The sequence below is a fragment of the Mytilus trossulus genome, chromosome 3, assembly GCF_036588685.1.
Source record: "Mytilus trossulus isolate FHL-02 chromosome 3, PNRI_Mtr1.1.1.hap1, whole genome shotgun sequence".
NCBI lineage: Eukaryota > Metazoa > Mollusca > Bivalvia > Mytilida > Mytilidae > Mytilus > Mytilus trossulus.
This window is the reverse complement of record NC_086375.1, coordinates 31,933,733-31,949,382: the sequence shown is the minus strand read 5'-3', so window position 1 is coordinate 31,949,382 and position 15,650 is coordinate 31,933,733. Positions and strand designations below refer to the sequence as shown.

At 31.6% G+C, this 15,650-nt stretch overlaps 2 protein-coding genes across 4 annotated transcripts; one reads left to right on the top strand and one right to left on the bottom strand.

The window, feature by feature from the left end:
* Positions 1-1,102: 1,102 nt before the first annotated feature.
* On the bottom strand, positions 1,103-8,049 carry LOC134711255 (leucine-rich repeat-containing protein 57-like). Its single transcript, XM_063571760.1, has 5 exons — positions 7,911-8,049; positions 5,674-5,809; positions 4,645-4,913; positions 3,965-4,150; positions 1,103-3,397 (listed from the first exon to the last, which is right to left on the bottom strand). Exons 1-5 carry the CDS (start codon positions 7,992-7,994, stop codon positions 3,356-3,358), a joined length of 717 nt encoding a protein of 238 aa, XP_063427830.1. The 5' UTR covers positions 7,995-8,049; the 3' UTR covers positions 1,103-3,355.
* A 76-nt stretch (positions 8,050-8,125) lies between these two features.
* LOC134711256 (cancer-related nucleoside-triphosphatase homolog) lies at positions 8,126-14,319 on the top strand. Of its 3 annotated transcripts, none has more exons than XM_063571763.1 (6): positions 8,126-8,253; positions 9,859-9,930; positions 10,827-10,998; positions 11,424-11,517; positions 12,303-12,497; positions 13,450-14,319. In XM_063571763.1, exons 2-6 carry the CDS (start codon positions 9,885-9,887, stop codon positions 13,525-13,527), a joined length of 585 nt encoding a protein of 194 aa, XP_063427833.1. In that variant the 5' UTR covers positions 8,126-8,253; positions 9,859-9,884; the 3' UTR covers positions 13,528-14,319. The 3 variants fall into 3 exon arrangements, with proteins under 3 accessions (XP_063427833.1, XP_063427831.1, XP_063427832.1); XM_063571761.1 differs by having other exon boundaries at positions 11,424-11,524; positions 12,301-12,497; XM_063571762.1 differs by having other exon boundaries at positions 8,162-8,274; positions 11,424-11,524; positions 12,301-12,497.
* The last annotated feature ends 1,331 nt before the right edge of the window (positions 14,320-15,650 follow it).

Here is a 15,650-nt window from a genome sequence, read left to right as displayed (position 1 = left end):
TACTGTGAAATTGAAAATTTCTTGCTATTGCACAATACTTAATATAATAATTTAAGATCCTGATTTGGACCAACTTGAAAACTGGGCCCATAATCAAAAATCTAAGTACATGTTTGGATTCAGCATATCAAAGAACCCCAAGAATTCAATTTTTGTTAAAATCAAACTAAAAAGTTTAATTTTGGACCCTTTGGACTTTAATGTAGACCAATTTGAAAACAGGACCAAAAATGAAGAATCTACATACACAGTTAGATTTGGCGTATCAAAGAACCCCATTTATTCAATTTTTGATGAAATGAAACAAAGTTTAATTTTGGACCCCGATTTGGACCAACTTGAAAACTGGGCCAATAATCAAAAATCTAAGTACATTTTTAGATTCAGCATATCAAAGAACCCAACTGATTCAATTTTTGTCAAAATCAAACTAAGTTTAATTTTGACCCTTTTCGACCTTAATGTAGACCAATTTGAAAACGGGACCAAAAATTAAGAATCTACATACACAGTTAGATTTGGCATATCAAAGAACCTCAATTATTCAATTTTTGATGAAATCAAACAAAGTTTAATTTTGGACCCTTTGGGCCCCTTTTTCCTAAACTGTTGGGACCAAAACTCCCAAAATCAATACCAACCTTCCTTTTATGGTCATAAACCTTGTGTTTAAATTTCATAGATTTCTATTTACTTATACTAAAGTTATGGTGCGAAAACCAAGAAAAATGCTTATTTGGGTCCCTTTTTGGCCCCTAATTCCTAAACTGTTGGGACCTTAACTCCCAAAATCTATACCAACCTTCCTTTTGTGGTCATAAACCTTGTGTTTAAATTTCATTGATTTCTATTAACTTAAACTAAAGTTATTGTGCGAAAACCAAGAATAATGCTTATTTGGGGCCTTTTTTGGCCCCTAATTCCTAAACTGTTGGAACCAAAACTCCCAAAATCAATCCCAACCTTTCTTTTGTGGTTATAAACCTTGTGTCAAAATTTCATATATTTCTATTAACTTAAACTAAATTTATAGTGCGAAAACCAAGAAAATGCTTATTAGGGCCCTTTTTGGTCCCTATTTCCTAAAATGTTGGGACCAAAACTCCCAAAATCAATCACAACCTTCCTTTTGTGGTCATAAACCTTGTGTTAAAATTTCATAGATTTCTATTCACTTTTACTAAAGTTAGAGTGTGAAAACTAAAAGTATTCGGACGACGACGCAGACGATGACCCCAACGTGATAGCAATATATGACAAAAAAAATTCAAATTTTGCGGTCGTATAAAAAGGAATAAAATTTTGTTCATTCACAATCCCTGGTAGCTTATTATTTGACATATTATGCATAACATTATCCCCCTCCAAATAATTGTAAAAAAACAACCAAAACCAACAGAATGAAACAATCATAAATTCACAATGGAACATATAATTTTAAACAAGTCAAATCAGTTTCTAAGCCAAAAAACAAAACAAAGCAGAACAAAATAACAATTTAATATAAGTAAATTTTAAGGAAAATACTTTTTAGTGATGAACTATATTCTAGTCTACAATGTTAAAGAGTGGCCATTGGTGAATATGCTCATAGATCAGTTGATCTGATGAGCAACACAGGCTTTCAGAGTCTTACATGAATTTTTACTGAGTAATATAAATATTGTAAGTATGTACAATTATTTCACATATAATAAAATCACAGCCTAAATAGCATACACTTAATATCTAATACATAGTGTTTACATTGTACAAAAGACAAACAAATTCTTTACATAATTCAGTCCGCCCTGAAAAATATGTTTATGTACATGTATATCGGTCTTGCACCAAAGATATATATGCCTCAATACAGATATGAGGAATGGTAGTCTTGCACTCATATCTTAGCTTATATAAATGTATTCTATATACATAAGATTTTTATTTGAAGTTTCAAAATTATTTTACAAAAGAGTTCCTAAACAATTAAAGCGATGAAGTTCATGAATTATTATGACTGAGGACTATACACAAATAAATGGAATTTCAAATTTTTAAGGATGCAATATCATCCTGGGAAAACTATTCATTGTGTATACATATTTATCATCAATTCATGTGTATTGACACAGACCAGCAATGCATTGGTGTGCCAAATAAACAAGATGCCAGAAAGACTGTGTGCACCAAATAAAGGAGGACTTTACCAGTACATACATACAGATAATATACTCAAACATTTAAACATTGTGAAATTATAGGTATTGACACAAAGCTGCCATGGAGTGGTGTACAAAATGAACAGTATAATACTGAATCTTGCCTCAGAGATCACAGTACAGATATTGAGCCTTCAATAATGAAGATTAAAAGATCTTTAAAGCTTTACTATTCACCAAGCAGATACGGAACTGCTTGATGTATTATCATTGACACACAAAGTTTTACAATTTTTCAACAGAACTGACTGAACACCTCTGATACATTTATTAAGTACCAGGCCTTTGTTTCACAAATAATGTTTTAACAAAAATGACTGGTAAAATGCGATTCAATATAATTAGGATCTATTTCAATTGTAATTTTTTTGTGAAATGTAAAAGATACCAAAGGGACATTCAAAGATCTCTGGCTTTTATGAACAAACTATTTAAAACAGTTAATACTTGAAACAGACTATAACGGCTCAATTCATGTTCAGTAATTCATAAAGGTCTATAATCTAACAAAACAACTGACTGCCACTATTTCAACCAAGTTGAAGACCAAATCATCAGGTTTTTACATGACATTTTGAAATTAAAAAATTTTGTGCAAATGATTTCATAACAAATAAAACAAAATATTTGTCAGTTTTAGGAGATTCCTTTTACAATTTAACCAATTATACAGTTATAGTATTAAAATTATACATATTGAACAATCATTTTTGTTGTCACAGACATAATTTAAATTATATTCAAACTTAATAGAAAATAATATACTTTTACAACATGTTTTATATACTATATAACTGTAAATTTAATACAGTTTCTATATCAACCCATTTCTTTAATGGATGTTCCATTAACAATTTTTTTACCGTATGAAGAAATTTTCCAAAATCAACCAACATACTTTCTTGAATAATTTTGCATACATGGAAAGGACAAACACACATGTTCCCTTTTTCCTCTTGCATACATTTTGATGGAATAGCCCTGACCTTTAAATAGAAATCTTGGAACATGATGATTAAATCTAGGTTTATAGTATTGTACACATGACCTATATGAATCAAGTCTGCTTAAGTACTGTGTCTGTGATCATTGCAGAGAACCTGGCGTCATCCTCTATATATTCAGAACTTCTGTTCTGCCACTAGGTTTTAACATCAGTTGAACTTTTTCTTTGTTGCTGTAAATCTTTCCATGTACTATGATAAAAATATAAGAATAAGTTATTGAAGTAGATTACTGCATGTTTTCATCTTAAAAAATAAATCAGCGAAAGATAATTTATACACAGTTCTGTTTCTGATGGTTTCTATACCTCTGCTGTTTTGACAACAATTCTTTTTTACTTCCTGGTTTCTTATGGTATCATGCTTACCCAAAATGTGGGAGGTTGTTGGGTTTGATGCCAAAGACCAAAGACATGAAAATTTTCTAACTAAAGTTTGAAATGTAGATAGCAAATATTGTATGTGCTTTTTTTGGCAGAATAAAAATGAAAATGTTTGCTTTTAAAGATGATATTAGAGCCAAAAAATCCTAAATTGCCAGTAAAATTCCCTTCTCATGCATGTCATGTGAAAACTGGAAAACTTTGCATTCTAAAACATAATCAAGATGTACATGATGTATCTATGATGTATAAATGTATTATACAGTCTTAAGATTATCTTTAACCATTCTTTATATAATGCCTATCTTATCTTTAAAAAAAATCTGATCCTTAATAGGACTTAAATTTTAATTAGGAAGAAATTATTTAATCTTACCTCTTCATAACCATCCAGATTGTTGAACTGTTTAAAGTCAAATACATTTCCTTCTATAGCTAATAATGCTATTTGTGAATGTTTCATAATCTGTGGTGTAAATGCTGAGATTTCTAAACAGTTTTCTTCTAATCTTAACACTTTTAATCGTGGACATTTGGCCACACTTTCAGGTAAAACAGATACCTACAATTTATATCATAAATTAAAATATTATATACAAGTGAACCTACATAATGAAAGATCATGAATTTTAAAGATGAATCCTACAAAAAAATCATCAGTCTAGTACCGAATGAATTTCAATTGAAAATGATGAGAAAAAAAAAAACAATGTCTCTATGGGGATTTCATTGGGGGGTTCTGATCCCTGATCATGCTTAATGTTTTGCCTAATTCCTATATCCCACTTACACGTAAGCAATTCTCATTTTTTTGGTAATTTCCTGTGCCCCGCTAGACTTCATTTCTCATTTTCACGTCACAATAATTTGACTTTCATGTGTCACGCTTACAAAAAATCTGCAATCTGGCTCCAGGCTTAGACCCCTATGAGATACAGACCCCCCTCCCCACACTTGTTAAGGATTCCAGACACATAAAATCAAACTATATTCTTTTTCTTTTTTCATGAAACATGCATTAATAAGATATTGTTACTATGTTACATTTGTACTAACCTGATTTTGGTTAAGATTAATTTCTATAGCCTGACACGATGAAACACTTTCTGGAATAGTTGTAATTCCATTCCGTGACAAATTTAAAGCATCAAGCTGCCTAAGTTTACTAAGGTCAGCAGGGAACACTTTTATCTGGTTACCAGATAGGTTTATTGTTCTCAGATTTGTCAGATTACATAAAGAGGAAGGTACTGATGTTATGTGGTTGTTTTCCAAAGATAATGTTTCAAGCTTCTTTAAATTTCCTATTTCTGCTGGTAGACTTTCTGAAAAAGGAAAAAAAATAACATGGATACTTTCAAATTTTTACAGCAATTTACTTTCTATGATATTGTCACATGTTAAATTTAACCCTTTCATGCTGAATGTATCCTTTTGGCACCCTAGCTAGTGCACATGCCTTAATTATCATTTTGGCACACCAGTGTACATATGGTGTAGATGCCAAATGTATCTTTTAGGATACATAAATTCTATAAACTGCAAATTTCTATTGTTGAAGGATGAATAAATCCTGTTTTGTTTGTTATCATTGGTTTTTTTTTCAGATATATGTACCTAAAAAGTCTGCTAACCTTATTTTTAAGTTCTTTTTGTGAAAAGATGATAAAATGTAAGTATGTATAATTCAGCATACATTTAACAACATGTTTGGTGCAATTTGGCTGTGCAGGACATTAAAGTTTGAGACAGCATTTGATCAGAATAACGAAGTTTAATCAGATACATGTCCCTCATGTAAAGAGAATGCCACACTCTTTACATGCTAAGAGCCCTTGTCATTGCAACAACTCTTAAAGACTTTGAGGGGTCAGTATGTGATCTGTTGCAAGGATAATTTTCTGTCCGTATCCATTAGACCCTCAATTTCCAGGCAGTCCAAAGCTTAATTAATTTATTGCAAACTTCTTCTGGTCCTAAACATGCAATAGATATTTCCAACTAGATGTTTAGCAACCAAAAATCAATTAATCAATTAATAGGAATTTACTGGGTTATTTTCCCTTAAACAGACACAACACTTACCTAATTTGTTGTTATTTAGTATCAAACTCTTTAAAGAAGTAAAATTTCCTATTTGCTGTGGCAGTCCATGTAGTTTATTTTCAGACAAATCAAGTGTTCTCAAGTTTTTAGCTAGTTGGTATAAATCTTCAGGAAACTGAAAACAAAAATGTAAATTAATCCTGCTTCTGAACTCAAAATTCAAGCCAATGTACAATTGTAACATAAAGGTCAAAAATGTTTTTCACTATTAATACATGTAGAATGTATTGTTGCAAACAAACTTCAATTAATCTTCTACAGCCTTCTTACATGAATACAATCATTATTTGTCAGATTCCTTCCTATATTTTACTAGACTGATAAATATATCTTTTATTCAAAGTCTCATGCAAACAAGACCAGAAAAAGGAATTAGATTTCTGCACAGATGTGGGGATTTAAAAAGGTCTGAAAAAAACCCTTTAAAATTTTTAAAAAATATAAAAATAGTAGAATGTAAAATTTCAGGAAAATTTCCCAATTTTTTTTTTTTATTTATTTTGTTGTTGATTTTTCTACCCTAATTGGGGACCCGAATTTTTCATTCTACTAATGAACTCAAAATCAGTAACTTTTTTTTTCAGATCTACTTCCTGTTCCAGTCTTGTTGACATGAGACTTTGAATAAAATGTATATTTATCAACATACGATCAAATATAGGAAGGAATTCAATACCCAAATAAATTTTAATAATTGTTTGATATGAAAAAAAAGGTTACCTGATAACAACGTTTCTTTGTTTACATTGAATATGACGTCATAACTTAAATAATGTCACAACTAAATCCCTAACAACAGAACCAATATCAGAAATGTTACTGTTTTTCCGTTTCTATCAACATGTTTGAATAAAAAAAAAAAAAATACAGACTTCGTCCCCATTCACAGGTAATGCCTGCCTCATATAATTTATAGAGAGTTTGTTCCCAACCTGTTTAAGGTTCATGTGGACCCTATGGCTAAAGTGGCCGTATTTTCAACTCAAAATTTTCTCTGAGTACAGGCAAACCTGTGCATCTGGAAAAGTTTTAAGGCATAGCATGCCCCTAGATAAATAGAATTCAAATGCATTGTATGATTTAGAAAATTCATAACCTAACTGGATTTTGCCGTACACTTTTTTTGTCTCTGCAGAAGATGATAATATGGGGACGAAGTCCCCAATTACGGTAGAAAAACCAATAAAAAAAATAAAAATAAAAAAATCGGGAAAATTTCCCGAAATTTTTCATTCTACTAATGAACTCAAAATCGTTAACTTTTTTTTCAGATCTACTTCCTGTTCCGGTTTTCCCTGCATTTGCGCAGATATCTGTCTTGTTTGCATGAGACTTTGAAAAAAAAGTTATATTTATCAGTCTAGTAAAATATAAGATTGGATCTCAATACAAATTCAATTTTAATAAATGTTTGATATGAAAAAAACGTAACCTGATGAAAGCGTTTCTTTTGTTTACATCGAATATGACGTCATAACTTGAAGAACGTCACAGCTAATTCCATAACAACAGAACCAAAATCGGGAACGTTACGTACGGTATTTCGGTTTCTTTTATCAACTTAATTGTATTAAAAAAAAATACATACAGACTTCGTCCCCATTCACAGGTTATGCCTGCCTCATATTATTAACAAACAGTTGAGTTTACCTTGATATGGTCCACTCAGGTACACAGTTTAAATAACCAATTAATGTCAGGTATGATCTATCTATTGTCCATCTAATGTCCATGTCAATTAAAAATGCTCACTTTAACTTTCACCTGTGGGGAAGTTCTCAAACCTGTTTCCCAACCTAGTGCACGGCAAAATCCTGGTAAGTTTTTACATTCTAAAGCATAAAACATACTTAAAATTCATTTATCTAGGGCGCATGCTATGCCTGATTTTTTTTTTTTACAGATGCGCAGGTTTGTCTGTACTGAGAGTAAATTTTGAGGTGAAATAACGGACATTTTAGCCATAGTGTCCACATGAACCTTAATCATGTCTCATATTTTAATGTGCTGGTACTAATGATAATCTATACATTAAGAATGTTTGTAAACTCAAGAAAGAATTTGCCCTGAAGGCATGAGGGTGAGTATTCAAGGACTACAAAAAATAGATACAGTCAGAATCAGACTTTTATTGGGAAGAAACTGAAAATAAATTATTCAGTGAGGAAAAAGCCAACAAGCTGATAGCAAACAAAAATAAATTTACGCTTTCTAACCTCTTTGATTCCAAGTTTACTGAGTTGACAAGCTCCAGTTTTCTGTGCTGTATCAATATGTTGTTTTACTGGGGAGTTTCCCATTTTTCACAATAATTTTGTTGTTGTCAATGTCAAAATTTAGCTTTGAAGAGCGTTTCCCTAAACCATAACAATAAGCGCTTAACTGATTTAGCTTTACGTTGTCACCTAAGCGTTTAAAATAACGTACTCATTATACCTTGATGTGAAGCAATATTTAGATTAAGTACTTTTGGTTTAACCATATCCCAAAAGGCAGTATAATACAAACACGAACTCCTAAAATATTGGTTCAGTGTTCAGTTGTGAAATCTTGACTGAGGTGAATTTCAGAAATCAATCTGTAATGATGATATATATATTCAATTATCAATTATGTTAAAAAAAATGATGGAATCCGCCTTTCTTGTTGAATAGTCCTGTTTGATAACATCTAAAATATTCACATCTCTGGACTTTTCTGACTTCTCTGTCATTGTCTGTGATGCTTGCCCACATTATTCAGCTGTAATTATGTTTTATAAAACCTTTCCAATGGTGTCTATTTCACAATTCTAAAGGGCAATAATTTGATATCAAGTAAAGGATAATTAGTGGATTGAATTGTTGGTTGCTGAATGTCCAGTGGCAAACATTTCAATAAAACATTACATTAAGTCAACTTGAAAATTTAGCAAACACAAATGCCACATTTTACACATACTAGGATTGGTGGATTAATTGTTTGTTGCTGTATACTCCAGTGGCAAATATTTCAGGACGAGAAGCTGAACAAATCAACTAGTTAACAGTTAAGATGTACATTAAAGAGAGGGGATAGGAGGGGCCCCGATCCCGAAATCCCGGGCTTAAAAACACGAAATCCCGAGGTCCCAAATTTAAATAAAGTAAATCCCGACGTCCCGAAATTCGAAACAAGAATTCCCGGATCCCGAAAGGGTCAATCCTGAAATCCCGAGCTTAAAAACACCCGATCCCGGAGTCCCAATAAAGGTCCTATCCCCCCTCATTAAAAAAAGTCATTATAGGCAGATCCTGTAATAGAGGCCCTCTAGAATAAAAGCCAGGGAAATAATGTCACTTGAAAATGAGGGTATATACAATAGTGGTAGACATTTTTCTCATGCAACAGGCCACATACAGACCCCTTGGGGAGTTAATTTTTGCATGGTTCTAAAAGTGCCGCCAGAAAGCAAGTCACTCACTTTATGTCTGGCATCAGATTTTTGTTTCTAACTGGACATGAATGCACACTTTAAACCAAAAATCTAGCAAAATGTTTTCATCTGTTATTTGTTTCATGTCTATTGCACAATTTTAAAGGTCAATAATTAAATTTCAAGACAAATTAAAAAAATGAACATAAGGATGAAAGGTGGATTGAATTGTTGGTTGCTGAATGTCCAGTGACAAATATTTAAAATAAAAAATCATCAGGACAGCTTAGAAATTAAGTAAAATACAAATGCAATATTTTACACATACTATGGTTGGTGTATTTGTTGTTTGTTGCTTAATTTCCAATAGCAGATATTTCAGGACAAGAACAAATTAGCAAAAAATACATAGAGGCAGACAGGGAAATTATTACAGCCATTGAATAATGAGGGTATATACAATATGGGTAGACATTTTTCCTAATGCAACAGATCAACTACAGACCCCTCATGGACTTGATTTTTGAATGGTTTCTAAGTGTGTTCCAAGAAAGCAAGGCACTCACTTTACCTCTGGACAGGAATGCACACTTTAAACAAAAAAAAATATTAATTGAATACAAAGCAGTTAAGCATGATTTTTCAGAATTTGTGTGTAAATATAAAGTACATATACATGCAATCAAAAAAGTTCTGATAAATGTGAATAAAAATATTACTCCCCTATTGACATTTGTGAAACCCTTTAATATTATAATGTATACTTTTAGAGTGAACATGGTGAAGAAATGAATAAATGGCAACTAACACAGCAAGAATTATTTTACTTACTGGCGTGCCAGGTACTATTCTAAATGTTAATGACTGTGTGTTAATTGATTACTGTGGCCTGACTGTTAGTGTTTGTCATACTCCACTTTGTTACAAAGCATCAAATCAATGAGCTGAAATCAATCTATGCAACTGGTTAAATAACTAGACTGGCTTTCCAAGAGCAGGTTGATAAAATTTCTGACCAGATAAACAGTTTTGAATTGATAAATCAAATTACAATTAGGTCAGAACCTGAAAAACAAGAATAGTCAATTTACAGTAGAATATTTTAAATATTTAGTTCAGTTGTCATTGATAAAGAATATATTTTATAAGTTGCAACATTTCTGATAACCAAATTTTTTTTACAAAGTACAATGATATATTAAACAGATATATCATGTTAAGGAGGGGTATTTGCCAAAAATACCAGTCGAGAGAATGTTAAATTTCACGAGCCGTAAGGCGAGGGAAATTCTTTCTCCTTTATTGCAAATACCCCTCCTTAACATGATATATCTGTTTAATTACACCGAATGTTAATGTACTAAAACGCATTGATGATCGTGACGTTACAAGTGCCAGTCGGATAGAGTATTTTTTGGCAAATACCACAGCAGAGAGGGTAATAAAGGCATATCCTTTTAGCAAATACCCCGGCGGCGTTTAAAATGAACCAGTAATTTTGGACATATTTGAAAACATTTATACAAATCATATCCACTATTGCAGACTTTATACTCTCCTTTCGTCCTGAACATGCATGAAATATTTGCCACTGGACATTAAGTAACAAACAATCAACCAACTCTCTTTTACATGTAACATCTGCCACATATTAATTTTCAAATTCCGAAATTCCTTTTGATTTCTAGTCATCATGTTTATTCAATTACTGGCATGAACAATGCTATTCAATTTTTAGGTGTAGGAAAAACAACACTTATAAAAGAAATATGTAAAGTTTTAAAGACAAAGTCAGTAAATGTGCAGGGGTTTTATACCCAGGAAGTCAGAGAAAGGGGACAGAGGACAGGTTTTAGTGTTATAACACTGGATGGGGAACATGGTCCTTTAGCAACAGTACAGTCTAGTAGGTAAGAATATTAGAGGAAGCCACAAAATGTGGTAAACCAGGTAACTTGTACGGGAGTCAGAGGGGGGGAGCAAAATACAGACAATGTTATAACACATGATGAAACGAGCAAACGAAGATACCAATGAGGAAAATTCTAATATGCTTAAAATGGAAAGACATTATCAAAAGAAAATGACAAAGTCCATCAAAAAGTAAAATTAAAGTCTTTACAATGATGTGTTTATTAGCACTGTTGAATTAGAATTATTGCTGATGTACAATATAAAAAAGAAGATGTGGTATGATTACCAATGAGACAACTCGCCACAAGAGACCAAATGACACAGAAATTAACAAATATAGGTCACAAGTCCATATACGTAGTAAATAAGTAGTTTAATAAAAAAATAACACATTATTTGAATTCCCTTCATATTTCCACAGTGATATACCAAGTGGCAGACAGTACACTGTTGGAAAGTACAATGTCTGTTTACAGTCTTTTGAAAATACAGCCTTACCTACACTGCAAGTTAAGGTATTTACTAAGTAGTGTTTTACCTTCTCTTTGATATTGCTGCAAAAAATTAATTTAAGCTGACTGTGCAATTTTTGTTAAAATAAACACCATGCCAATATAAAATATCAGCGCAATTATTTTACACTACAGAAAGAATTGTCAAAATTCAATATATAAAGTGAAACATAAGTTAAAAAAATTCAAAAAATTCAAATTTGACTATGATTGATTTTAAAACTGTTAAAAAAGAAAGGATATATGGTTTATCAATCCATAACACAAAATCAGTTCATGCACACACAAAAAAATACACAAAAAGCAAATGAACAGGGCTTTTATTGCTGTTCTTCATCTCAAAGTCAGAGTGAGGCCTTCAACACAGAGCAAAAATAACTATCACCTCATTGCAAGTTTAACAGCCACTAGCATTGATTTTGGCAGAATTCTTTGCAAAAGGATTTGGTTAAACTATCTGAGATGTATCACCACCAAATTGAGCCCAGTAAAAAGAACATACTGGAAAGTAGTGCATATTTAAAAAAAAAGTTCCTTTGCAAAGGTATGAATATAAATCTATGTAAATTTTTAAAATCCAGGATCTGTATCTGATCATGTACCAAAATATTTCAAGCATTATTAGTAGTATGTTGCTATGCAAAAAGATGAATACATGGAATGAAAAAATTTGCAACTACATGTACACATTATTTTAACAATTTAGAAGCTTGCCATATTTGTCATAGTCCTATTATATTTTTATTACACCAACCATATTCCAAATCATAATAATTTATTGTTGACAGGATAAACAGAACAGAGTCATTATCATAGATGAGATTGGGAAAATGGAGTTATTTAGTCAGAGTTTTATCAGACATGTCAAACATATTTTGGATACAAAAGGTTTAACTGTCATAGCAACAATACCTGTGCCAAAGGGGAGACCACTCCAGCTGGTAGAGGAAGTTCGAGCAAGACCAGATGCACTAGTTTTTACAGTAAGTCTTGTTTTTGAGGTGTAATGTTTCACTCTTTATTAATTGAATATAAAGTAGATAGAATTTCTTCTCTAAGATGATTTCAGTACATTTTGAATCAGAATAATAATTAGATATAAGAAGATGTGGTATGAGTGCCAATGAGACAATATATGTATATATATACAACTCGTCTAAACATCAACCCAACAATGTTAGATCTGTAAATTTGCTTTCGCAAATTTTTGGTTCTTCCCTCGCCGGGATTCGAACCCATGCTACTGTGATATCGTGACACCAAATCGCCTCCACTGCAGCCGTCCCGCTAGACCACACGACCACCTGGGCTCTCAAAAAAAGAGCTTTCGGTGGCCATATGTTACCTTTCCACGTCAGTTTTAATCTAGCGGCGTACTACAGTACATGATATATAAGGCATGAAGATGTTATTGTTACAGATCAGCTAAATTATCTATAGTAAAGGATCCTACAAATTAATGTAAGATACAGTCACAGAAAATAATTATATTCATATGTATATATATATATATATATATGTGAAGTGTATGGCATTATCCCAGAAAGACATGATGTTGTGTTTCATTCCTCAAAAAAATAATAAATAATTTCTTATAAAAAGATTTTAAGAAGAAAAAAAAATACATCAAACAGAACTATGGAAATTCAAAAGGTGCTTTCTAAATACAAGCACACCTTAAAAAATGAAAATAGAATAAAATATATCATGGATTATCTCCCTTCTATTTTTGGTTGCAGTGTAGTTATCCAAGTATATCAACAAAAAAGATAAATTTGAGATAAACAAAGAATGCAAATCTTGTTGTTAATTGAATTGTTATACTAACATATATACAAAGCTAACAACAGATTATTAATGCCAAAAAATTGTGAAATGTAAAATTGTTTATTATTTTTTTGTATTTAACTTTACTATGTATTATTTTTATTACAGATAACTAAGGAAAATAGAGACAATATTTTAGCAGATATATCATCATCTGTGATGCTGTCATTAAAAGACAATACCTGATTAGCTTTGTTAAAAAGTTTTATTTCTTGAGAAAACAGAATTTTCGTGCCTTTCAAAGATAGAGCTTACATGCATTCATGCAGACTGAAATATGAAGATCTAGAAGCCTAAAAACCTACCAAAGAGTTTAATACAAATTTGTAGACTATGCAGAAAAGCTGAGTTACTTCAGATAGTGTTGCCATGTGATATTTTCATGGGCATAAGCTTTAACAAGATATTAAAAAAGCATATTTAAAGACATCTCTTTCTTATAAAGTTTTGAATTTAATCTCACCTAAAATATATGAAAGATATACATTAATCGAACAGCATCCAAACGATACATACCTCAAAAGACTTCTAGAGGTCAATATTCCGTCTTTTGCAACTGAAATGTCAAAAGTTGTGACTGAATTTGACTGAAAATATTTTAGATCTGCCATTGTCATGGAATTCCTGAAGCAGATATTTTTTTTACAACTACCAGTAGACACTTCTACAACAGGAATATAGATTTAGGTTAGACACATGTGACAGTAAAACTTGTCTTTGGACACAACTTGTTACCTTTTTAGCTCACTTGTTCTAAAAGGTCATGTGTTTTTGGCTATTACTTGACATTCATTTTTGTTGTCCCTTTTTCAAAAACTTCTCTGAAGTTTTTGTGACAAATGTTGTTAATAACAAATATTAACAGAATGGACCTGAGGGAATCTAGTTTAAAAATGGTATCCAAACATATTGCTTAAAAATAGAAGTAGTGGTAAAATGTATTTTTTAGTTTATATCACTAAATTTTTAGACAATTGAGACCATGTATTGTTTTTTCATATTTCAAAGTGTATGCCTATTATTTCAAAAACTAAAGCAGTTAGAGCAAAAGTATTATGGATAAAAAAAAATTCAGCAGGTCAATTTCTAAATCATATTGATTTTTTTGTAAATTTTTAAAACCCATTTCGGAGTTATTGCCCCTGAAATGTATTATAGATAGGAACTTTAGCAGGTAAACATTACCAGTACTAGAAGATTTACAGAGAAGCAACTTTGCCTAGATCGTTTATTGGCTCCATTTGAGAGTTATTCAGTTTGGCATCTACCATAATGGACACGGAGGAACTAGTTGACAAAATGATTAGCATCTGAAATCATAAATGTTTTAGGAGTTAGTTAGTGTCCTTCAAATATGTTTTTCTCCATTTATGTAGAAACCAAAATAGTTTCAAAGAATTAATATTATGGAGAGATGTTTTAAATGCACACTGAAATATAATTTGTCAGCAAAAAATCTAAAGGAGTTATTGCCCCTGAATATAATTATGGCATACATTTTATTTTTTTACAGAAACTATAGTAGATACAGAGAAGTAGTAAATAGCAATATTGTTCAGCAAGATAAAAAATCTACAAATAAGTCAACATGGTTTAAATTGTCAATTGACATCATAGAGAAGTTATTGCCTTTTATACTGTAAGCAGTAAAATTATTAAAAAGTCTACAATTATGCCTGTAAATCTGTAAATAATATTAATGACAAAATAGAAAGACAATTGGCATTAGTATACCAGGTGACTATCAGACTCTAAGTGTCCTTCTGTTTTTTTCTCAATAACATAATAACAAAATAAGATCATCCTTGGTTATTGGAAGGGTTTGTGCTAATAAACTACTGTGCCATTAGTGGAACAATATCTGCTTAATTTCCGCAGCACCTGATATCATCCCTGGTTATCAGTAGGGTTCGCGCTGCTTAAAGATTACTGTGCCATCTGTGGAGCAATATCTGCTTATTCTTCTGCAGCACCTGATATCATCCCTTGTTGGTGGAAGGGTTCGTGCTGCTCATAGACTACTGTGGCTTTCAGTTTAATAGAGCAATATCTGCTTATTATTAAATGATATGAGCAAATAAGCCCTAATACGGATAAATCAGCATGTGCAATACTAAAAACGTTCCACTGTCGATATAAATCAAGATTTAATATTGCTCTTCGAACAGGGCCAATACGGAAAAAACAGGGCCAATACAGAAAAAAGCGGGAAAAAAGCTGTATTGGCCCAAGGGCTAATACGGGACGTTCACTTCCGGTTTTTAATTCTCTTATAATCATTTAATAAAAGTGTTATGAACTGGCTGTTT

Coding starts and splice junctions, on each gene's coding strand:
- LOC134711255 (XM_063571760.1), bottom strand. CDS start 7,994: ATGGGAAACTCCCCAGTAAAACAACATATTGATACAGCACAGAAAACT. Junction 4,151..4,644: donor TTAATCTTAACCAAAATCAG/GTTAGTACAAAT, acceptor TATAAATTGTAG/GTATCTGTTTTACCTGAAAG. Junction 3,398..3,964: donor ATCTGGATGGTTATGAAGAG/GTAAGATTAAAT, acceptor TTTTTATCATAG/TACATGGAAAGATTTACAGC.
- LOC134711256 (XM_063571761.1), top strand. CDS start 9,885: ATGGCAACTAACACAGCAAGAATTATTTTACTTACTGGCGTGCCAG. Junction 9,931..10,826: donor TTTACTTACTGGCGTGCCAG/GTACTATTCTAA, acceptor TTCAATTTTTAG/GTGTAGGAAAAACAACACTT. Junction 12,498..13,449: donor CAGATGCACTAGTTTTTACA/GTAAGTCTTGTT, acceptor TTTTTATTACAG/ATAACTAAGGAAAATAGAGA.